Source organism: Acomys minous, assembly GCF_964271855.1.
Source record: "Acomys minous genome assembly, chromosome: 1".
Taxonomy (NCBI): Eukaryota; Metazoa; Chordata; class Mammalia; order Rodentia; family Muridae; genus Acomys; species Acomys minous.
The window spans coordinates 102,378,813-102,405,054 of NC_140483.1; the positions used below are offsets into that span (position 1 = coordinate 102,378,813).

Here is a 26,242-nt window from a genome sequence, read left to right on the forward strand (position 1 = left end):
TGTCAAAGTCAAAATAATGAATAATACTATTTTATTAGAAGGGAAAAAATACCACAGTAAGGCTAAAAAGCTACATTTGCTATGTTCCCCAAGAACAGAGGGTAAAAATGCATACATTCACAAAATTTCACAACACAAAGGGGCACCTATTTCCCAAGACAGCTCTACATCATGCGTTATACCCATCCAAATTTATGTTTAAATTTTCTGAAGTGATACATTAAATTTTAGCAATACATAAATACTTGAAAGATGAACATATTTTTAAAAAACGTACTCTTCATAGATGCGTCATCTTTAACTCAAAGTCCAGCTTAAAAATTAGCAAACCATGAGTGCTGTAATAAGCAGCCAGGGACGAGCTGAGCCCAGTGTTTGACAGCCTTTAGAACTAATGGATTGCCAGTGCATTCAGAGTGAAAGCAGATATCTGAAAGGACTCTAGAAATATTTTCAGATTTTGTTCTTTCATTAGCTAATTGCTTCAGAGTGAATCCGGGAAACTGACCAATGTAGCTGAGTGTTGTTTAGTTTAATGGAATCCTATGGCCCAGAGAAGAAAGTTTCTGGACACTAGATCTGGAAAGAGTGGCTTCATATTGTCTTTCTTGTATTTTGGAGGTTTGTGTGTCATTTAGATACTGGAAAATGTTCTTTTAGTTATTTAATACTTTAAGCTAATTTATGAAATGTATTAAAACATGAGTGCCATAATTTTTATTTTTAATAGGATAATAAAATATCATTGTAACTTCAATAGTATGAATGCATAAGAAACGATAACTCAGCAATCAGCATGGATCACTCTGTTATGTATGTGCCTGGTTACTATTTTTTATGACCTCCTATTATGATCTACCCTCAATTAAGCAAAACAACAACTCCTAAAAATGAGACACAATGATAAACCATTTACTAAAAAAAAAGCAAAACCTAAACCTAAACACCTTAAAGTAGACAACGTGTTTTTTAAAAGGTGAGTGGAAGACATACTAGATTCTTCACCTTTTCAGTAGGCATGTCAACAGACTTACGCTTGTTGTATTGTGGTTCTAATGCTGGGAGATTCAAGGAGAAAAACTCCAGGACAGTGCTAAGTACAAATGTCTTTTACCAAAGGGTTGTGAATTACTACAAATTTGCTTTTAGAAACACCAGAGGGCGCCAGGGCCTGCAGCATGGTTAACACAGGGGTAATGCTGTTTCAGCGCTCAGGCGCTCTCTCTCTCTCTCTCTCTCTCTCTCTCTCTCTCTCTCTCTCTCTCATTCTCTGTCATACAAACATGAAAAGAAAATACACCCATTTGAAGAAAATTATCACATCAAAAGAAATATATTTATATGCAATAAATGTATCGTTAAATAAAGAGAAAACAGATTCAACTGTCATACCCTGGTGAAGATTACATAGAATTTTTGCTATTACTTCTGAATCAAGAATTGAGTGAATAAAAGGAGTAGTTTTAAAACTGTTGACATTAGCAATTCCTTTAGCACCATATATATAGCACCAGAATAGATAAATATTGGTAGTTCACACTTAATAGTAACAACTATAGTTTCAAAAAACCATCTAAATTGTAATAACATGGTAATTGTAATTTTTCAGCACCATTAACCATTTTCTTGTTTAACTTTCTCAATTTTAATCAACACTTTACAATTCCGAATTGAGCCATGACATAATTTTTTAAAAGGCATTTTCATAGATTTAAATATCTTCACCCACACATATAACAATGCAAACTCCTTATAAAAACAAAACAAAGAAAATATTAATAGAAATTTAACTTTGTTCCCCCTTAACACATCAATAGGTAAAGCTTTCCGTCTCAGTTAAGATTCTGTGATAGTGTTAAATCTAAGGGGAAAGACAGCCTAGGATCTCAGCATCACTTTTCTTTCAGGAAAACATTCAATTCATGCAGTTATTTTTTACAGTATTTACCAAGCAAGATATGAACCTGGAACATGTAAAGTGGTATAAATACACCTAGATTTACTAGTGTGGACTTTAAGTGTTTTTTAATACAAAAATATTGGAAATATATTGTTTAGATTAAAATATTCAGAGTACATTGTATTGGTTGGAATAGCCCTCCATCCTGGTCTGTTCTGTGCTAGGACTGCATAGAAATTAGAAATAAAATTGTCATGAACATCACAAGTGCAGGTGACAACAGAGCCAGACAAATTTTCTAGGGAAGTTTTGATGATGCCAAAAGCAAAAACAGTTTTAATCAGTTTCTATGCTATTAAACCAAGCTTACTCATCATTACAAGAATGCCAAGACCACACCTATGCAGTTTACACACATTCCTAGGTCAATTTCATAGTGAAAATCATGGACTTATTTTAGTATTTTTGTTGCTTTTGCTATGTGAAGTGTGTGTGTGTGTGTGTGTGTGTGTGTGTGTGTGTGTGTGTGTGTGTAAAATGTTACTTTTTCACTAAAAAATAGTATTGGGATATATCAATGCTGCCAGTCATATTATTTGTTAATAAAAATTCAAAATAAAACTTTAAACCTGACAATCTAAAGCTGCCTGTATGAAACAGTTTATAGCCAGGCCTATTTAGTCTCTGAGAATTACAGTACAAACCCAAAAATCTAGCACCCCTGTGGAAATGTAAGAGACTACATTGATACAAGCAAACTATCATTTGCAACGGCCTAGGAAAGAGAATATTTCACACAGCCATTTTATATAATAACAATGTTAAAAAGTACAGACAGAATAACAAATATACCCGTTGTGGTTTTGGCTTCGTTTTTAAGTTATAAATAAACTACTGGTTCTAGTTGTAGTTTTGAAAGAGGTTTTATATGTATGTTTGGAGATGCTGGGTTCAATTCTACACCATGGATTCCTTGTTTGGAGTTTTGTTGCAGTCAACCATTTATGTTTTAGAGAATTTATCATCTTTAAAAATCACAAAGGGTCAGATTATTTCAACTTTACAATGTTAGACTTTCAAACTAATTCTGAAAAATCCACTGAAGTAAACATTTATTACACTCCAGCCTCTGTATAACATGCTGCGATAAATGCAGGTAATTACACAGAGTTCATGCCAAGGAGAAGCTCTCAGTGATCATTTTAATATGCGTACATTTCTGTTAAAATGCTGAATTAACCTTCCTGGTCAAGTCTGTGAACTACCCTTAATATTCCTTTGAACTGAGAAACCCATCTACTCATGCAAAGTAACAAGAAACCTGGAAATGAGAGTGGTAAGCTTCTGTTATATAGTTTTAACATGCATAACATTAAGGATGAAAACTCTCTTAGGTGAGTCAAGCTGGTATCATCAAAATGGAATTCCTTCCCTAAACCCTGTATGTGAGAGTTAGAGCTGAGAGGATCAGGAGTTGTGACATCCTTGGCTACATCATGAGTTTACATACCTGTGGCCTGTGAGACTGCCTCAAGGAAATAAAATGAAAGAAAAGAAAACTGGATCCGCTCTATATAATACAATATTTCTGTTCTCTATTGTATTCCTGTAATGCTTATTTCAATAAGGTCCATATATATTTCCACAAAGGCAAGGTCACTTAGTAACAAAGCATTTGGTTCCAATATTCAGTGTTTAAAAGTAATTAGACCATTTGTTTGTCATCAAGTAGACCCAAGCATCCAGATGGTGGACTCTCCCACTGAATGGATCTAATCAGTGTTCTGTCATCTTTCCATGCATCCACCTAAGAAACTGCAGCTGTTTATGGGATGTAAAAAAAAAAAGTAGCTTTCTTCTGCTGTTTGCCTACTGGAAGGGCCATATTTACTTGCTCTGTAAGTCTATGCTCATGCTCACGCCTGCATGCACACACACACATTTGAAATATAATTTTTTGGGTGTCTTGCCCCAGATATTGTATTGTTCCCTCTGAAAGAGACTTTTTTTTTTTAATTAAGACATGTATTTCCTAATCTCATGAGAGAAGGTTTTGTAATTATCTACTTGATCCTCACAAACAAAGTTAAGGAGGAACTGAAAATTACTCTTCTACAAAAAAATAAAAACATAAAAATAAACATTCATAATTAGTTCTTTGAAAAACACCCATCAAGGGCTATATTAACAAAACTGACTGTATGGGGTATTTATGGAAGATCTTGACTATGGTACTTAAAAGCTTGAGACAGTAGGTAGATGGAACTCTTCCAACGAATGACAGGAAGATGATCAGATGGGTGTGCCCTCAACCTCTTGCATTCCTTTCTGAAATCCTTCAGCTCTTGTTAAAGAGTCCCAAGGTGTACTGGACTCTTTGAATGTGGTTTTCTGTTGCCTTCTCATTGCTTGTTTTGTGCCAGGATTCTATTCCTGTGATTATTCATACCTTTTACTTCTCCTGGACTTCACTAGTTTCCAGAAGATCTTGTTTTTAGCCTAGCCTATTTCTGCCCCAGAACTGCCTGTGCTCAGAGAGTCTTGATTCTTACCTGGTTGGTGGTTTGAATGTTAATGTAGGTTCCTATATTTGAGTGTTGGGTCATGATTGGTGGACTGTTTAGGAAGGATTGGGAGATATGGCCTTGTTGGAGGAAGTGTGTTACTGTGGGTTGACTTTGATGTTCGAAAATCCCAGGACAGGCCCACTGTCTCCTATGCCTGCATTTTGCCTAAAGATAAGGTTATAAGCTCTCAACTGCTGCTCCAGTGCCTTGCCTCCTGCCTGAATGCCTCCATCTTCTCTTCCATGATGATCATAAACTAACCCTCTGAAACTGTAATCAAGTCCCCAATTAAATGTGTTCTTTTTAATAGCTGCCTTGGCCATGGTGTCTCTTCACAGCAATACAACTAAGATACATTTTGTATCTCATTTTGATATTAAAGTTGGCATTTCCTGGGAAGCACGTATCTTACATGTGAAATGGCAGAGCTCATCATCCATTCTACCTTTTAGGGTTACTCTATTTGTTCCCTCAAAATACATGAAAAAAATGCTCTATTGAAAATAATTTTATAACAAAATTACTAGGCTATGTTATTTTGGGGATATCTCTGATAGCTTCTCAAAGGCAGGAATCACATGTAATTTTCTTCCCATTAACAGAACATAACCAGTAAAGTAAAAAAAAAAAAAGTAAAAACTCAACAGGTTCACTCATTAAAAAAAAAATGAAACTAAACAGAAGGTGTCTTATGTAATCTTACATAAATTCAGCATAATACTTTGTAGACCCAATTAAAATAAAATATCTCCAGAATGAATTGTATAATTGCTTAATTAAATTATTCCACATATCACTGAGTTGCATACTATCTTTTCATGGGTATAGTAGAAATGGTACTAAAATTATCACATAACCTCAAATATATTTTTAATTTTCTTTCTTTAACTACTATCATATTGTTACTTATGCATCTCATCACATGTCATATATGCATGCATATATATACATATGTATACATATGAATACACATATATTACAGCTTGAACATACATTTCATTCCTTAGGGACATAATGACATAATGTCTCTGAAATGCAAGTTTTGGATGCAACAACTATGTCATCACAACATATACAATATTTTAATTTAAATTTAAGGTAAAAAATAGAAATTGATATTTTGCTTGTATCTAAGACTTAAAACCCTAGAAATATATGAGACAATTTATTAAAATGAAAACAGGATTATAATAAAATATGTATGATATGTTCAAACTTCACTATATATATGCTTATTAGTCCAGAAAACAATGTAACTGCCAGATGGGATAAAAATATAAGCTTATTTAAACCAGTACAGATAGTTTGACGTTACTCCTGGAAAGCACAGATTGTCAGTGCAGGCTCCCCCATAACTCGGAGGACACGATGAACATGGCACTCCTACTTTGTATGGTGCTTCTCCAATCCAGTTACCCCTAGGACAAAAAAGGAAGATGGCATTGGTGCTGCTCATTTACCCCTAAACCTTTCACATGCGTTTTTACACATCGTTGACATATGATGCTATTTTTTGAGGAACATATATTATAAGACACTGAAAATTATATTCTTTTCTTTCCAAAGAAGCTTATCCCATATATTTTGCTTTTAAAATCCTCTTGCTATGTGTGTTTCTCTCTCTCTCTCTCTCTCTCTCTCTCTCTCTCTCTCTCTCTCTCTCTCTGTCTGACTCTCTTTCTGTCTCTCAGTCTCTCTCTCTGTTTCTCTCTGATCTGTCTCTCCATCTCTCTGTCTCTGTCTGTCTTTCTCTGTGTGTCTTTATCTATCTATCTATCTATCTATCTATCTATCTATCTATCTATCTTGACAGGGAAGTAATGAAGTTCTGTCTACAGTGTCTGGTGGTATTATGGAAACCAGGCTCATTCTAGGGCATTGGTCTTCTGCTCCAGCGACACTCTAGGGCACACAGGCAGGTCACAGTTCCATACACATAATGCTTCTCAACTTGTGTAAACTCCTAAGAGCTTTTAAAAAACACCTAGGATTTTAATTCCTAGAAGGTATAACTACTTGCAGAAGATCTACATGTGCCTGGATCCACTCACATGCCACCATAGCCAGGGAGGGGCACCAGAGGATTAATTTCTCTCCCTGAGAAGCTAATTGGTGCCTGAAGGAGGGTCAAGTGCCCATGATCTTGTAAGTAATACTAACTAAACTCATTAAGTCATCATCACCAAAAAGGACAAAGGAGAATGTTGGGGAGAAAAAAGGGGTCATCATAACAGGGGAAGGTCAAAAGAGGGCACTGGGAGTGATGTGATAAAAAAATATACATGTATAAAATGCAGTACTGCAACAAATCATATATGATAATGTACATTAATGAAAAATATAAATAGTTTGTGGGAGTGTATGCAATGAGTAAGAAATCACTATAAATAAAAAATTTGGTTTCAGATGCCCATAAAATGTATTCTTGAAGTCATGAAAAATTCAAGATTGTAATATTTATAAGATAAGAAGCCAGGGACACTCTTCTTATAGTAAAAGAGTAATGGCTCATAGGGGATAAAGTGTTTCTCAAATATTTTTCCACATTGTAAGTCAAATCTATTCAATTTTTCACTGATGCTATTTGATTTTTCATAGTCATGAGTCATGCAACTACTTGATTTGTCCTTCCTCTTATGGTGATAACACCATGATCATAATACTGAAGCAAATTTATACTTAGAATAGCTGGATGAGTTTATAGTGCTTTAGGAATTTTGCTCTTTAAATTGTGATAAAAAGTGTCAATAAATGTATTTTCATTATTAGTATATATATGCATATATATGAAAATAAATGAAGACATAAAATCAGCTAAGAATGTTAAAAACTAGAGTTGAGCAAAAGACCCCAGCAGATCCTAATGTGAATTTAACCTAAATAAGACCCAAAGGAGGTCGTGAAGCACATATAAAAGATATTAAATTATCTAGCAAACCAGTCCATTAGAAATTCAACCATTTTTGAGCGGGACCCCTGTACCCAAATCTGCCTATCATAATGTTCTACTTGTAGGTTTCTAGGACCTTCTGGATCCTTCTACTTTGCCATTCTCCCATGCTTCTCTCATCTAGAGTCCCAATAGAATGTCCTCCCATCTGTCTCAGTTCCCTGGTAAGTGAAGGCTTTCATGGGACATGCCCCTTGGTGCCTCACCTTTGACCATGTCTCCTGGAGCGGGAGACCTGGTGGCACTCAGAGGAAGGACAGCAGGTTACCAAGAAGAGACTTGATACCCTATGAACATATACAGTGGGAGGTAATCCCCCTCAGGAACAGTCATAGGGGAGGGGAATAAGGGGAAAATGGGAGGGAGGGAAGAATGGGAGGATACAAGGGATGGGATAACCATTGAGATGTAACAAGAATAAATTAATAAAGGAGAAAAAAAAGAAATTCAACCATTTTTAACATATGAAACTATACACATTAAAAACTTAATGACTAGTCATATTACAAGCTAAAATAGAGTTTTAGGACTTTCATCTTCCCCTTAGTGGATTCTACTGTCTGCCAGAGGATAAGATTCCTAGAGGGTCATTGTGGTGAAATCACACGCTGATCTAGAAACACTACAACCCTATCCACTGATCATGTGATTCATGTGTTCTCATGTTCTCTTGACTCCTCCCACTCAGTAATAAAAAATCTCATCTCCCACTATGTATGTATTCAAAGCTATATGAGAACAGTATATGGGATCAGCCAATATTATATAATTACATATTTTTAACTTCGTTTTTAAACTATCAGGCTCATATTTTGTGAACAAATGTTTATCATATATAATATTATTATATGTCTCAAACTTTTTCAAAGGCATACTTATTATTAAATAGGTGATGACAATATTAAACAGTAACTCAGTCAATTCATAAATTGCTAATTTTTTGTTCCAATACATTTATTTACATATCCCCTCTTGTTCTCTCTTCATTTTTATATCTTACTCCCTTTCCCATGGAATGCATTAGCCTTCAGAAAACTTCATAACAAAATTGGAAAACTAAAATGCTCCACCAGCCAATTTGGGGCCTATAAGTCAATCAATATTATTAAGAAATTCTATTGTTTAGGGAAAACCATAGCCAAATGAATATTTAAAAATTTATCTTTGGTCATCTTGTTACAAACCAACTGATTTATGATGTGGTGAGGGTAAAGTGCTTGATAAGAATATAATGTATGAAAATAAAAATTATCAAACAAATTCATGGTTTATATGCCCTTTGAGATTTTTTTTCAGACTTCTCATTACAATAATTCTGAAGGAAAAGCACATATTTTCTAACTTCTCAGAATGGGCTCAGGCCCACCATCATATCAATGAGTCATGACCACATTGTCACTTATGACACATTGCCTGCCTCCCCTTTGTGCTTAAAAATCTGGAGACAAATCTTTTTTGCAACTCACTTTGGAAGACACGACAAGTATCATAAATCCTTTGCACATTTGGTACTTATTCCAAATGGGAAGAGAACTCTGTGTAAATATTGGGGCACTTTATCATTCTGTTATCAAGAAGGCATTTTATCAAGTGCCAGAAAATGTTTATTGATATTTATAAAGAATATTTAAACATATGACTATATTTTTTTAATCTTTGGTAAATTTGGTATGTTCGTGTAATCTATAGGATGATGACACTTAATATATTTTAATGTAAAAAATGAGAGAAGGAAGAAAAGATTCCTTTCCGGTATATTTTCCTAGTGTGAAAAGTAGGAAAACATCCTAATACTGATAATTCAGAATGGTGTGGTGTTCCTAATTCCCCCAGAAGATTCTTTCTAATGGCTTTGATGCAGGTAGAAATGCTTGAGGACGCTTTTGGTGTCTCTGATAAAGGTGGTAATGCTTATGAAACACTGCTTACTCATGTCATGAGAGAGCAGTGATGGTAAGAACTTAATTCAGGTATCTCAATGTGTGTTTCTTACAATTGTAGCCCAGAGTCCTGGTTCCTATGAAAAGAAACTTTTTACTCTGTTATTTTTCAGGGCTGTGGGGATGTTGATGAGGCTGGAGGGGAAGAGCAGGTGAGTGCTTTGACTTCTACAACTATCAAAAATGCCCATCTGACTGCCAGTCTCTAACTTCATTCAAAAACCCAAGAAATGGAAACTCAACGTGGTACTTACTTAGGGGCATAGTTGCAGACCAAGTACACCGCCCGTCGCCATACAGATCCCCAGACATTCATGTTTTGGCAAGTATGAATTGCACATCCTATTCGATTAGAAGTGGCCCAAACCATCTGAAAAATAAAACAGTATCTTCCAATATCGCTTTAAAACACCAATAATAATCAAATAAGAAATGCACCCTTAAAGATATGAATATAAAATGAACACAGCAGTTGAAATGACCTGTGTATAATGAGTGCACATGGGACCAAAGCATCGCATAGGACACCGAGGGTTGCAGTCCTGGGGATAAGGAAAGGCATAATCTTTCACTTCATCATACCATGGCTTGACCAACTGGAGAATGGAGCGATATCTAGATGTCAAGAGAAAGAGCAAAAAAGAACTCAGTACAGCAGGGAGCCACTTAGCAGACTATTTATACATCACAAATAGCTGTAATAAGATTATTCATTAAACTCAAGCTCATGTCTACCCATGACAATTATGATCACAGTCTGGTAGAGCCCTTGATTTCTCTGGAAAGAGCAAAGCGTGAATAACCCAGTGAGCCTTCATTTGTCTAAGTACATGACAAGCCACTGCAAAAACAGTAAAACACAAATAATTTTGGGAATCATCCAAATCTTATTTAATTTACAGAGAAAATTGTCTCTTCTGGAATTTTATAAATGATCTAATTGCACACATTGAAGTAGTTAAAATACATTAACTCTAATGAAAGAATCCATTAAGACTGAGTTAAATAATGTTAGTCATGATATCCTACAGTAGAAAATAATATCCTGTCAGTGAGAACAGCTTTCTCGTAGTTATTTACTCATATGTGTCTGTGTGCACACATATGTAAATGCAGGCTTTTTTCTTACCAATTTGACTATTTATTAACTTCATTGTTTACATGCATGTGTACACAACAACAGAAATATTGTACACAAACACACTTAGAGGCTTCTTTAAAACGTGGAGTTTTGCGGATGTATGGTGTTGGTGAGGAGGACACAACATACACAGTCCTTTCTAGGATTCTGTGGGGTCAACAACAACAAATACAGCTAAAAGTAGCATGTTCCAAAGGTAAAATAAAAGCTAGCTTTATTAGGCCTTATGAGCTAATAGTATAATTTTTTGAAAAGTATGTTTATTCATAAACCTAACATCATTTTCTGACTCACAGAAATCAGTAAAAAGTTTCTGATGCTATTTAAAATTAATATTCTTCTCTGTAAGCTCTATAATTAGTGATGTATAATGATATGGATAACTGCTTCCTACCTTCCAGTTCTTACAGATAGATTTTGACCCAAAAACCTCAGCAAATAAGAAGGTCCGTGGTCCCAAATGCAGGTGGCTGCCCAAGCCTCGGCAGATTTTGCAAGGTTTTCATCCCAGACCTGTAGAAGTTAAGTAAACAAAAAGAAAGAAAGAAAAATGCTCTACATATACAAGGGGAGGAGGTCTGCCTCAGTCACAGTCATTGGAGAGGGGAGTAGGGGGAAAGCGGGAGAGAGGGAGGAATGGGAGGATTTATATATTGGATATTGATGTGGTTACAATCATAGGAACAATATGGGAGATAAGCATGGAATATTTTATAGACATGTATTTTTATTTTTAAATATTTAGGTGGGAACTTCTCACATATTTAGATTTTTGACACAGAAAATGTCTTATTTTGTTTTAACAACTAGGATGACGTGATCCTTTTTGTTAGGCAGGGGAAAGAGTGCTGACTTGCAGAAGCCATAAACAACCTAAGTGATGACAAAACGATTTCCCTGGAGGGCAGCCAAAAGCATCAACACCCTTCATGTGCATTAGCAAAGTCATTTCTGTTTTACAATTGGTAGACTTACTCATTAGATAGGAATGTTTGTAAAATAGCCATTGAACAGAAATGGATATACACGTATAAGAACTATTGCTAAACTATCCAGGAGTCCAGCAACGAGCCTTGATTAGGCTGGAGAGTGGACAGGTGAGAACACAGGAAAGGGTAGTCCCTCAAAAGGATAATTCAGGTTATTGATCATATTAGTTAAATAATAGTAAAATGATGCTGTATTGTAAGAGTCGAAGGAGGCAGGTAAAGAACTGGATTGGGATAGAACTCCCTGCCACACCTTGTATGTAAGGCTGTTTAGGAAGTGAGGACTGTAAGGACAGATTACATGAAGACCATGGGAATTAGTAGGCACTGTCTTGTGGAGATTGCCTTATTTCTTGAAATAAGATGTCATTATGAACATCAGGATCTTTCTCCCAGCATCTCCTGTGAGCTGAACTACAAGTGTGCCCTAACACAAGGCCTTTCATGGAGATGCTTTAATCTCCAACAAGACATACTCAGGCAGGGACTGAGAGCTTGGCTATTGCCAGCATTTGGGATCTGCAAAATGCAGTGTTATTATTTCTATTACGTTAATATGGATATGTTTCCTTTTCTCTTCATAGGCATGGGTGGAAGTGGATAAAGAAAGACTCTCAGCAATATTTAAGCCAAATGTCAAGCAAGAAAAATTTTAAATGATATTAAATAATACAAAGAAGCCTCATTCCTCAAAAAAAGGGAATCTTAAGATTTTTTTGCTTCTTTTGAAAGTGAGGGAAACACATTCGTCAGGGTGCTGGTTAGTCTTGTGTCAACTTGACACACAAACTAGAGTTATCTGAAAGGAGAGACCTTTAACTGAGAAAATGCCTCCATACAATCTGGCTATCAGGCATTTTCTTAATGATTGTTGGCAAAGGGCATAGCCCATGGTTGGTATTGCCACTCCTGGGCTGGTAGCCCCCTAGTTCTAGAAGAAAGCAGTCTGAGCATGTCATAGGAAACAAACTACTAAGCAACACCTCTCCATGTCCTCTGTCATCAGCTCCTGACTCCAGAATTCAGCCCTGTTCGAGTTGCTGTCCTGACTTCTTTTGGTGATGAACAGCAATGTGTAAGTGTAAGCTTTTTGGTTAATAATGTTTATCACAGCAATAGAAACTATAACTAAGACACTAAGTAAGATCATTCTGTGCTGCAGGCATCTCTTCCTGTTTCTGTCCATGTATTTTCTGAAATCAGGAATTAAATAAACATTGGAATAATTGTATGTAAATGTAGAAATTATACCTGGTCTAATTCTCTCCCTTAATCTCTCTTCATTGTCTCTTCAGAAAGGAGCGCATATTGGAGCAGATACCATAACATCAACTGTGTCTCACGTCCTGTCCTATGGATTTTGATTGTTATGGAATCATTCTTTGGAGTTTTCACCAGAGTACTACTTCCAGAATGTCACTGGGATCATTGGGAAGTCAGATACCCAGCCCTATTCAGGACCTATGAACCAAGTATCCTGATTAGAGACCCTGAATGTGCATACATGTAGTGGTGACTATAGACAGTTTTATCATCCAACACATCATGTGTGACGTCTCAGAGAAATATCTTTCCAAAATTCCAAAATCTTAAAGATAAGAAATTAAAAATTTTATCAATCCCTGTCCATAAAGCCTGCATTTAAAATACACATTTGATCTTGATTCAGATCGGTTTATAAACATGTGAGTCAGCAAAATGCCCCTATAAAAGCTACCAGCCACCCTAAGGATAATGGATAGTAACGTACCGCCTTTATTATTCATTGTTCAGGCCAGATCACTGCCAAGGATCCCACTTACAGTAGAACATGCGCCTGCTGAAACCCAATCTAAATGAGCACAAGTAGGAAGGGTCATTTTCCCTCAAAGCTACATAGCTTCGAGTTCTCAAGATGACCTAAGGACACCATTGTAGTGGACACTTCTGCCTTGGAAACAAGTGGACTTTGATTTTGAATTTCCTGAATTACATACTTGGTCTTCTAAGTTTTTTTTTCAGAAGCCAAATATATTTGAGGAACCTTCTCTGGGAGTCTGTGTGGGCAACTGTTGAGTGGGGGAATAGAGTTGTGCGTCCACGTATCATTTAAATGGCTCATGGTTAAAAAAGCGAGCTGACTGGGAGTCCAGGGTCAACGTCATAGGTATTCTCTCATAGCAGATATCCAAAGATGTCTAGTACTAGCATAAGACAGCCTATCTATATTATTTTCCAAGCTTAGAGAGCGCAAGAAGTTTTATTTTATTTTACGTTTAAAATTGTTTCTTATGTTCACTGATATTCTCAAGTGAAGTTCATGTAGGGAATTTGCTATCTGATGAGCCCAAGAACAGGAAAGATGAACAGACAAAGGAGGTGTGTACTATATGGCACAATAGTGTAGTGTGGTGTGGTGTGGTGTGGTGTGGTGTGGTGTGGTGCCAGTGTAGTGTAGTGCAGTGCACTGCAGTGTAGTGTAGTGTGGTGTAGGGCAGTGTAGTGTAGATCAGTGCATTGTAGTGTAGTGTAGTATGGTGCAGTGTAGTGCAATGATGTGTAGTATACTGTGGTGCAGTGCAGTGTAGTATAGTGTAGTGTGGTGTAGTGCTGTGCAGTGTGGTGCAGTGCTGTGCAGTGTAGGGTAATGTGTTTATTGCACTGCTGCTTGAAGCATATGCTTGCTGTGAAATAGAGCATTTTGAACAACTTGTTAGAAGACATAGAAAATTTATGCTTTCCAAGATTTGGGTTTCTATCTCTAAATGAAGAAATCAACCCTTATATCTCAAGCATGATACTGAAACTGAGAGACAACACAGTTCTACGAGGGCTGTAATTCACTAAGTAATTCCTCTTACTGTTGTTGGGGATTTCTAAATGGTAGTGATGTCAGGGAGATGTGGAGACACCTGAAATTGGAATTAGTTTGATAACTTTTCATCAATTTATTAACCATTAGTATCTACTAATCAGGCAGTCTGATAAGAAAACTGATAAATGCTAAAGCCACTGAAAACTCCAGAATAGAATTTTGTAGAAACAAGGTACTTGCTCATGAGGAAAGTAACACTAGACAGAAGGAGATAACATTAGATAATTTTAGAAGCCTTTAAAAAGTATTTTCCTTCCTTCAAGCATCGTTTAACATCTGCTTTTAATCTAAAAGTTTGAGAATAATTTTTATTGGATTCTAGCAATGGTTAATGATTCTCTTCTTCTGGGGTGAGTAGTGGGGTTGTTTCACAGAAATTGTCATCTGACAGTGACGTTTAGGCTGTCACGGCACTTTCATGAATGGTCACTTCTCTTCACTGACTCATTGTCATGATATACTAAAGATGGATTTCTTGATTGTGGAGCTATCCTGAGATACACATGCAAACCCCAGACCTTGCCCTGCACACTCCCCAGAACTTCTTCACCTTTCCAAAGAAGGTAAAGAAACAGATATAGCAAAAATATTCATGTTTAGCTAAATTATGAAATATGAATATTTTGTGGAAAATATTTTGCTTTCAAGTAATATCTTTGTTTGCATTGATTATTGTGGAATATAAGAGATGCATTTGTGCCGAAATTTTTCTCAATTTAAGACATTAGTTTTTCTCTTCCTCACTTCTACTCCAATAGTTACTTCAAAAATCCTCAAAGACAATCAAGTACCTCAAGTTCATGAACATCAAATGCCCATGGGCTCTTCATTATAAAGTTTTCAGACATATCAAGCTCAAGTTTGTTTTCTGAAAATGTTTTGTACCAAGTGAGCAGAATAGCTCGGCACTATCTAGATCCTTGAGACAGACTTGGCTCAGGGTGACTTTTTTTTTATTTTTAATTTTGCAAACATTCTTGAGTAGTTTCCTCTAGACAAAATCTTCCCTCCAGTCTCCATGACACTGCTCTGCCTGCCTTTTGGAGAACATTCTGTTTTGACTGTCACAGCATATGCCTAACCCAAACTTTTTTTCAGTGGAAGAATTCACTTTCCCACATCCCTTTTCAACCTCCACAGCCTTGTTCACTAGACAGTAACCTTCTGCTTCTTCCTGGCTTCCTAAAATTTACCCTGTGTTTTGTGTTCTCTGACTAAGAGTAACCATGTTGTACCCTCAAAGAGAGAGACAGGGTCCTGACTGCCCCACTCCATAAACCCTTCTCTCTAACGTCAGATGAGTCACTCCTCCTGACCTGACCTCCAAAGTATTTTGTAGCATTTTTTTTTTGAGGCAACCAGTTTACCCTGTTGCCTCAAATGTACTTCAGGTTTCAATTATCTCTTGCGCAGACTGTCTTGACAGCCTCTGACTGGGCATCCTGTCCCCCACTCCTGTTTCTTTCCCGTCCTTCCTCACGCTGTGGCCAGCATGACCTTTCCAAAATTCAAATATGATTATGTAACCTCCAACCTAAAACTATTAATACTTCTCCTGATCTTACAACCAAGTCCAATCAAGTTTCTTAGTGTCTCCAAAGTTCAACATTGTAATACTCTAATCTTTAAGCATTGTAAATCTAATCATTTGTTTCTGCGTCTTCTATGCCACACTCTATTTTATGGAATCCTTCTGTACTGACCACACAGTCCCTCTCTCCTTATCTCTCTCCTGTACAAGATATTTTGGTCTAATGTTTAACATCATCACTTTTGGAAGCTTGTACTACTCTGCTACTTCAGCCTATGCCTGGGATCGGCCGCCTGCATTCTTAGAGTACTCTGTAGCTCCTTTGCTTTGGCATGCAGCACACTGCCTTGTCCACTTCCTTCATATACAACCCCTCTCCATCTCTGGTCCTCATGGCCCTCCACTCTAGGAAAGTGACAGGCTAATGAATTCTTACAGTGGAATGAGAGACTGAATATTAAATGACTCCCTCACAATGTTATTATAGTTACATACTTTAGGAAGAAGAGACTCTAGTTTCTTACCTATTAAGTATGGGGCAATACATGACAGTAGTTTCTATAAGTACTTAGCAGAAACACAAAATTGTTTTTTACTTCCAAGTGTCGGTCCAAAAATAGTTTGCCACCAAGTTTGCAGTACTGAATCCTACTCTCCCTCTAGGCTGCCCATAGGTGAGACTCATAGATATTCCTTCTGTTCCTCAGTTATATGATTCTGAATCATGTAACTTTAATATTTTAACAGGTGTCTGCCAGCAGTGGTGGTGCACACCTTTAATGCCAGCACTGGGGAGATAGAGCTAGGTAGATCTCTGAGTTTGAGATGAGCCTGGTCTACAGAGTTTATTCCAGGACAGCCATGGCCACAGTGAAACCCTAGCTTAACAGTGTGTGTGTGTGTGTGTGTGTGTGTGTGTGTGTGTGTGTGTGTGTGTGTGTTTCTTATAATCTCTAGTCTTGTAATCTCGAATGAGAAAATGTTCGAATGAAATAAAGGAAGGATATAAACTTCTAAGCAAGACTACCTTCTTTGGTGTGTGTACAAGTAAACCACCCTAGAGCATTTCTGCAAAGAAAGCACCCACAAAATTTGCCTGGTATCCACTGGAAGCCAAGACATGCAAGTCCCCATGCAGCACATCAGGAATGCAGATCTCTAAATGTGCTGACAAATGCTTCCTGTCAGTCAACATGTTCAGGCCACTACTTCCTGGCAGCAGTACTCAGCCTTCTAAAAGTCATAAAAGCAAACATTGAAGAGTTAGATTAGACACAACCAATTTCCTGAATTTCCAATAAGATCGATTGTTTTCCTTCCCAAACAAAAAGAAATCTGCCATTTGGCATAAAGCATGGCTTCATTAACAAAGAAGGCCAGTGATAGATACTATTGGGTTTTGTTGTGTTTGTTTTGTTTTTGTTTTTGTTTTGTTTTGCTTTTTGAGAAAGGATTTTGTGTGTGTCTCTGGCTGGTCTAAATCTCACTGTATAGCCCAGGTTAGCCTTGAACACATCAATTTTCCCGCCTCAGAACAGATACCATAATGTTTAGTCAACTGCCAAAGAAAGGAATAAAACAGTAGTTTAAATTTTCCACATCATCCCCCACATAAAGCCCAGATAAATTAAATTAGCATTTTCCTCTATTCCCAAGTCACAAATTATCATTGCAGGCCAACAATGTGTTGGCCTTTCCTGAGGATGGATTAGTTGGCTCGTTCATTCACTGAACCATGCTGTTACTTTATTACCTATGGCTACTTGATAATGGGTATGGTTCCGGTTTCCAGTAGAACACAGGAAACCTTTTATAGATGGCTCAGCAACTCATATTTGCTGGCACCAAACAAATATACTAGTAATATGATAAATAAGGTGATTTGGGTTTCCTGAGATATCATAACTATTCCTCCTTCCCAGCCCATTTCTAGCTATCATGTTTTCCTTAACCTGCCTCTCTGCCATGTTTGCCATTCTTTGAAGATTCCTACCCTGTGCACTGTGATTCAGTTATTTCCTCTTCTCACTGAGTACACAGTAACTGCAGGTGTTCTTTACCTTTGCCAAAAAAACCTCCAGTACTGCTCCTCAGCACTGCCCACCCTAGTGGAGAGGCATGTACGGAGGCAATCTCTCCTAAGATGACCTTCTGCCTTTGATATCAAATGTCATACTCTTCTGGATTCCTTTTGTACCAGGCATTCTCTGCACCCCCTGGAGATCCTAGCTGCAGAACAGTGCATTAGCTTTTCACTGTGCCCATGATTCAGGTCATCCATTGCTTTAAATTCTATCACAGCCATCACGTCTTTTCCAGAGTATCAGCGTCACACACTCCTCCTCCACAGAGTTTGTCATCATTTTCCAGCTGGAGATTGTCACTTCTGTCTCCAACTCTTGCAGCACAGTGTTGGCCTGTTTCATATTTATTACATCAGTCCCATACAGCGGAGCATAGAATGAGTTATTTGGGGACTGATTTTACCCCTGTTTGTTTTCTTTTTACTGCACTGTTTATAGTTTAAAGACAACATATCCATCTTTGGATACTTCCCTCCACATGGAGTCTTCAATTTGTTTAAATCAATTTCTTCAATTGCTCTGAATTAGAGAACATCCTACAAACTGGATTCTGTATGAGTTTTGCAAACTCATTCTTTGGGGAATAATTTTTATTCTAAGAAACTAATGTGGTTTGTGGTTTAGAGTCATGGTTTAGTCTGCCCTTCAGAAGAATGAAAAGCAGCTGGTGTCCCAAGCGTCCTGGAAATTAGTCAAGAACCTAATTGAAGAATTAGAGCCAACATCGCAAAGGTTTTGCTTGCACAGTTTGTGTTCTATCTGGGCTATTATTTATGTGAAAAGACTCCACTTTAGGAAACTACTGCACATAATGTATGTTTTATTAAAGTTGCAGGTACTATATAAAATAATATGTAACCATTTTATGAATGCAAAAATCTTGGTGCTCAATTTTTTCTCTCATTTAGTTGGTACATTATCTAAGATAAGTACTTATCTTTAAGAGGCTTTAAAGAATGTATAAAATGTTTGTTTTATTTTAAGTGTGTGGGATAAAGTATCATGAAGGGAAATTCTAAAAGTATTTATAATGGTATCAATATTGATGCTGTTTATAAACATAAGGCAATCCATTGGGACTTCATCTAAATGCAATAAATAATGGGTGCTCACCATCTGTATACAAAGACCTTCAAAACACAACATGTTGACAAATATCAATAATCATTCATTTAGATCCCTATAGTCCTAAAACAAAAAAGTTAGGAGTAAGTGTACAGGTGACTATTTGTCAAGTGCCATTGTAATGAGATCAATACAATAGACATAGAGGAAGTGAAGGGCATAGCAGGTCAAAGGAAGGATGAGGTGCAAATACTGAGTGTATAAAAAAGCCCTTAAATGAACTGGTATTCTAATACAAAAATCTTAAAGGATACGATAAGTGACTTAGATAAGGAGAGTATCATGCATGGAGAGAAACTGGGCAAAAGGCTCAGAACATTGTAGCATAAAGGAACTACAAAGCAGTCTAGTGCAATTAGAGAAAGCACTGAGCCTCAGGACTTTTTCTATGATGTTCTCTGGAGTAGCAGCATACTGCAGAGGATAACGTGAGCATACAGCTGGTGACTCAGAGCACTAGAATTTGCTAAGTACTATAACAAGCATGCCCTGAGTTTCGGGGGTTCATGCTACAGGTTAGGAACTGACCTAGCTTTCCAGCCTATGCCAATTCAAATCAGTGTTGCTTCAATCAAAGAAAAGGCAACAGTTTCCCACTGAGATCCATAAGTGGGAGATCCTTTGCTGAGAAAGCTGAGTCACTTAGAGTACCTTCACTAATATCTAAGCTTAATAATTAATTATGTTATATATAATATAAATCATATTAGTTATTTATAATTAATAATTATTTATTAATTAACATGCCTGCCACAGAATGTCATCACAAGGGAGCCAGTCAAAGCATTGATGGATTGAAGCATAGGATCACAAAAGTGAGGATATTTCTCCTTAAACTTGTCAGCTTTCTCTTCTGCTGGTCCTTTGCCCTGCTCCTTCCTTCTGGAAATTCTCTTCTACTGTCCCCTTCCCAAGACATACTCTCCAGCAACCCCAGTGAGTGCCTAATCCTCACAACAAGACTTATCTTTTTGACCTCATCACTTTCTAGTCTATTCTAGTTAATTCACTTGGTTTGTTGTTTGATTACCACCCTGGTATCAAAAGGTTTGTTGCTTTTATTCATGTATATATGCTAAGTACTTAAAATAATACCAGTAGCTGCTAAGTAAACAATGAATACCTACATTTCAAACAAAAAAAAATTTTTTTTTTGTTTTTCAAGACAGGATCTCCTTGTGTTAGCCTTGGCTGCCCTGGACTCACTTTGTAGGCCAGGCTAGCCTCGAATTCACAACAATCTACTTGCCTCTGCCTCCCGAGTGCTGGGATTAAAGGCATGTAGCATCACGCATGGTTCAAATAGATTTTCAAATAGTCTCTGGTTTGCTTTATAGTGCATACTGATTTGCCTATGAATTTTTATTACTTCTATTTAACTAAGGAAGATTTCTGAATATATACTATATAATTAGCAACATGCTGAGTTATTACAAAATAAATCACATGTGGGATTTTGATACCTGAGAAGAAAACAATAAAAGAGTGATAAACTGAAGAAGAATAATCTATGATATCTTATGGAATTTCATGGAGGTGATCAGCATATCCTGATATTGTCAGGAGTCTCCTTCAGTGGACTTACTCAAGATGTCACAAATGAAGAGATCCCTCCCATCATTAATCTGGGCAATACCATTTTTGGCCACACCATTTTAGTTTAATCATTAACATCTCTAGGTCTAAGTGATTTCATTTGGAAAGTTTTGATCACAATCTCAACTTCAGATGGAAAACATGGGCTATCAAATGAGGTCATCTGTGGAAACAATTAGCAAGGGCTCTGGCATAGACAAGCAATTAAATCAATGCATATGATGTGACTTAATCGTTGATAAGGAAAGGGAGATGTAATGAGAAAAAGGGATTGTTTTCTACTGCGTTGTAGGCATTTATGGTTCCACTCCTGGCGACTTCGTTGCCCTCAGTATCATTACCTTAGTGATTGGCATTATTCCATCATTTACTGATTGCCTATTGTGTACACTGCTATCCCCATCATAAGGAAAGGGATAGGCGAGCCGTACCTTAGAACTGCTGAGTAACTTTTGCGAGGCCATAATGAGTAGCACAGGCATGATCTGAACCAAGATGAGCTTACTACCAAAACTGGCCCAGTGGTTTGGCCTCAGTCTGAGTTTTTGTGTCAGTGTGGTCATAGCCAGTAAGCACTCCCTGACCTTGTAGTCTAGGAAGTTATACATTTCTGAGCTCACACAGACATAACTCAATGTTCTCTTCTTTCACAATCTACAGTAGCTGTTGAAATAATTTGCTCCTGTGTGTATAACTGCATCCCTCCTGCATGTGAGAATCTGTTTCTGTTTTTAGTTCTCATTGGGTCTCTTTCAGAGACAACTCAAAGGCATTCATTGAATCTAAAGCTTAATGAGAAACTATGCATCTGTGGGTTCTGGACTTATTTCTCTGCCCCTTAACTCATATATTTCTTACAACAATCTCTTGTAGCAGACACTAACTTCATCCTACTCTTGGAAGTGATAAGAGTAGAGCACACACAATAAGGGCTCTTGCTGCTTAAATGGACAAAACTAGAATTTGAACCCATTTATATACTAGTGAGCATAATCTTAATCATGACACAATAATACCTAGAAATGATATTAGGATTCCCTTAGATTAATATGGTAAGTCTAGTTTTCTTGTGGCATCAACACCTACAATTAGTCAAGCACAAAAATCCTAATTAGAAAAAGTAGATGATTCTAGAAGCTGAGAAATATTGGTGGTCTTCATTGCATTAATTAGACTCAACACTGTGATCTCATGAAATGCAGAACTTTAAAATCATAACATTGCATGATTTCAAGACCAAAAATAAAGTTCAGCAGGACTCGATCCTTTTAATACCAACTTAATATTTTTGCTCTCTGAGTGAAATGATTTAAACATAGTCTATTTTTAAGAGCGAGCAAGGAATGTGTTCATGGCAACTTGGAACCTTGTGCTAGTAAGTGCACTGGCTTCACTTTTATCTGAACAACACAGCCTTAAATCACAAGGAAGAAAGAGTCAGCATGCTCTCCTGGGTTACAAGTAGATTAGAGTAGGTGGGAGCTTTGTCCAAGAAAAGGGAGATACACCTACCCAGGAATAAATCATGCACATGAAACCTTCAATTTCAAGAAATATTCTCCACAAATATTTTAGCTGATAAATATGACTTTTAGATTCAGAAAACACAGAAAAAATTCACATGAATTCTGCTTTAAAAGATGACTTTCCAAATGTGGGCAGTCAGCATATCCTGCAGTTGTTTTGTTTTGTTTTGTTGTTTGTTTTTCTCTTTATAGAAAATGTGGCTCTTCGGGGCTATAGAACTCACAGAACAAAATCTATGTAGATCCCCTCCCCTGTTTCTCTCACATGCATTAATTCATTAAAGAACATAACTTAATATTATAAGATACATTAAACCCTTTGTTAAGCTGTTCATACATGCACATTGTATCCCTTGGCAAACAGACACTGTGGTCCATTTAGATCCTTCTAACATGCAAATTAAAGCTTTCTCACTCAGAGTTCAAGAAAGAAAGAATTCCTCTTACCATATATTCCATGTTTGCTGCTGGTGGGAACACTTTGCCCCGAACTTGATTATGGTAATCAAGGATGGCGATCATGTCATTCTGCGAAATGTAGCGCTTCCGTCTGGGTTTGGGTATATCCGCAGACTCTAGTGGTGTGCCGAGGGCGGCTTCAATATCAGTGAAGTTATTGGTTGGCGTAGATGAGTCAGCGGAATTGAGTAAGATGACGGTGCGTGCTTCACAGAGAAGGGACAATAGGATCACGAGGCTGGATGCAGAGATTGCTATCATTTTGAGGGGTGGAGAAATCTACCAGGTTTGCTTTGCTTTAAAGAAAAAGGGAAAAAAAACCCTATAGTGTCAGGGCATTTACAAAAGCAACCGAACCACAAAGAAACAAACGAATAAAAAAAAAGAGCCATAGAGGATACATTTAGAGCAGCATCATTTTGGAGCATTGCTTGGCCTGACATTCTCCCAAAATCTAAACAAATGTTGCCTGAAAGGGAACTTAGTGTATTTTCTATTCATTCTGCTGTGCTGTGAATCAGACCCTCTAAGAGAAACTTTCTAGAGCTAGACAAAAAAAAATGTGACCTTTCATCTTAAAATGAATAGGAACCCTTTGCTTCTTTGCACTTTTGCCCCTTTGCCCCAAATGCCTGAGCTGCCAGACACACTCCTGCATGTCTGTTTTCAGGCAGGAATCTTTAGCAATCCAAAGTTGACCCTGAGGATGAAGAGGACAAATACAGGTAGCCACAGATATTGTGCTGATAATATGTCTCAGACATTCTGTGTACCAAGTGACAGAAAACAAAAAGTAGTGCAGTAATCCTGTCTCACTGCAGGGGGGAGGGGGAACCGTGAACTGCTTTGAAATAATGCATGCAATAGAATCCAGCAGAGCCAAGGAGCTTACCTCTGCACAATGCCAAAATGAATATACTGTTCCTCCAACAAGGTAAGGTTCTTTGTTATGTTGTAGCCTGAACTCTTGTAAGAGCAGAGTGTCTTATTACAAGCTCTCAGAGAGCAAAAGCCTGCAAGTTTTGACCGCTGCTGGCTACAGAAGCAGCTAGCAGCTTTTATATGTCAGTTTGCAAAGTCCAGAAAGGGCAGGCTCTCCTAGGGTCTCTCAGCCAAAATCTAAGGGGAGGGGTTTGGGAGAGAAAAAAAAAACAGTGATTGGGTGGCAACCTTTTTATGTGGGTGGTGAGGAAATTGAGTCACACCCACAGCTTACAAAGCACAAACCATAAGACACACGCCCCTCCCCCTTTCTCTGAGTTTCTACCTTTTCTCTGAGTAGTTCAATTTTCTTTCTTAATCTTTTCTAGCTCGTGGTTCCCATACAAAAAAGACAAACAAAGAAAGAAGAAGGGGGAAAAAATGAAAAAAAAAGCTGTGGGTTTTTGAAAACACAGCTGGCTGAATAACAAGGCAGTACATTTTCTTTGTAAATGGCAGCAAATGACATAGGAGCTGAAAAAGGCAGGCTGATATTAACTCAAGAGAGCAACTCGCATAGTTAATCTGGGTGGCCACAAATATGATTCAGGAGGATGCCAGGCAAGTCAGTAGTAGCCAAACTATAGCATATGATGTTAGGATAATAGATGATCCAGTGGCTGTGTTCTCTGCCTCCAAGTGGTTTTACTCCTATAATTCATATATTGATTCTCCTCCCATTCCTTCTTCCCTCCTTTTTTTTTCTTTCTCCAAAGCTTTCCAGTCAGCAAATTACCTGTATACTACCTGCCTTGTATAAAATGTGAACTGAAACTCACAGCCAGCAAGTGACAGCAGCCAAGATAACATCTGCTTCATGTTTCACAGCCTATATCTGAAATTTTAAGCAAAGAACTGCTGAACTTCCCTGTCAGAATACTAGACACTACATAAGAGACCATGAAGAATCCCACAGCACCAGCAGCCGCCGCCACCACCAAAAGAGATTTGTTGAGAAGATAATCTGCAAACAAAAGATTCCCTGTAATGTTCTGGGTCGTTTTCTCATTAACAAAATCTGGACCATTTATACAAGCAGTCAGGATAGGTATTCTGGAAAACATAACGGATTTGTTCAGCCTGCTAGTGGGATCGTCATCTACTTGTTTCTGCAGGGTGAGCACCGTGTAAATTCACAGCCTTCAAACCAATGAGCATGTGGCATACTGGACTAGGAGCCAAGTCCCCTAGGATTTGTTCCCAGTTAGATCACTTACAATCTGTGTGGCCCAGTGCATGCCTTTAACTCTTTGTGGGTGAATTTTTAAATGATAGGGAAAACATATGCACTCTTTGGTTAGGCAGACTTAAGTAGGTTTCTGCAGAGGGCAGTCAGTTAACGACCTGAGTCAGAAATGCCTCTGAGTGCGTTGTGACGAGGTAACAAGGGTAGGTATCTGCAGTCAGGTTTTGGTGAGGATAGAACGCTTAACTAAAGTGATGCCACCTTAGGAGGACCCAAGTTTGACAAGTTCAAACAAGGAATTCACACACACACAGTAAAATTAAAAAGTCCACAGTGCATCAAGTGCAGAAGGTCAGTGACTGCTAGGAACAGGAAACAGAGGACAAACAGAAAGGAATGCGTGTGGCTGGTTTGCTCACAACTTTGAGGTTTTATCTGGAGCCATCCAATGAGACTCAGGACCTTTCTGAGAGTCCTGATGGTACCTGACTGGATCCCCAGTAGGTGATAGCAAAGATTCCCTAATCTTTGTTCCCCAGTCTTTTTGAGAAACTGATGCTAGCTAAATTTTTTCTAGGGCTTTCTACATATTTCAATTTAGCAGCCCAGCTATAGGGGGATAAAAGGATTTCAGTGCCCGCAACACAAATATGAGCCTTTCTTTCTCCAAGACAGCTGAGTCTTTCCTAAACGCTCATAAAACTCAACCATTGCTCTCAAGATTACCTTCCTTACCATGTACACAAAGAAGCATTGTTCACCTCATGGATTTCGGCTTGGGAAAGTTCCAGAAAGATGAAAATATGAACCCTGTGAAATGTGTCCAAACCATAAATGGATTTCCTCCGAGAAGAAACTGGAGGATGATGGAGAAGAAAAGAGAGGGTGTTTTTTTCTTTAGTGAACCTAAATAGAAGATCACCATTTAGAGCCCAATTACACAAAGCAAAGCTGATAATTGCTTCATTCTGAGACCCTGAGGCATGTCAATGATTTCAGATGTCTTTCAACACACATGGATTTTACTGTGGAATTTTTGACTACTAAGGAAACCCACAAGTCTACAAGAATTGTAAGAGAAAAGACCTGTGGGAGGAGAGATGAGAGTGCCACTTCCAAGCAGACATTTTGCCAGAAGTATTTGAAATACTTTGGAAGTGATTTTAATTTTAAAACAACTTGCAAACTTAAGAGGCCTCCGTCCAAGTTGTCAGGAAGAGAACTATTTAATGAACCACTAACAATGAGGTGCTTCTTTACAGAGCTCTTCTTGAAAAGGACCAGTGATGTGTTTTGAAACCTTTGGAAGACTGCCAACAGAGGCAGACGTGGAATGAAGTTACACACTGAAAAGAAATACATAGTCCGAAGCACCTTGGACCTGTGAGAAAATGGTTGAGACTCTAACACTGA

At 37.6% G+C, this 26,242-nt stretch overlaps 1 protein-coding gene across 1 annotated transcript; it reads right to left on the bottom strand.

Annotated features, from left to right (window-relative positions):
• On the bottom strand, window positions 1-23,730 carry PI15 (peptidase inhibitor 15). The gene is made up of 6 exons (XM_084765562.1): window positions 23,555-23,730; window positions 22,651-22,958; window positions 10,893-11,011; window positions 9,840-9,972; window positions 9,612-9,727; window positions 1-5,885 (listed from the first exon to the last, which is right to left on the bottom strand). Exons 2-6 carry the CDS (start codon window positions 22,921-22,923, stop codon window positions 5,750-5,752), a joined length of 777 nt encoding a protein of 258 aa, XP_084621688.1. The 5' UTR covers window positions 22,924-22,958; window positions 23,555-23,730; the 3' UTR covers window positions 1-5,749.
• Between the last annotated feature and the right edge of the window lie 2,512 nt (window positions 23,731-26,242).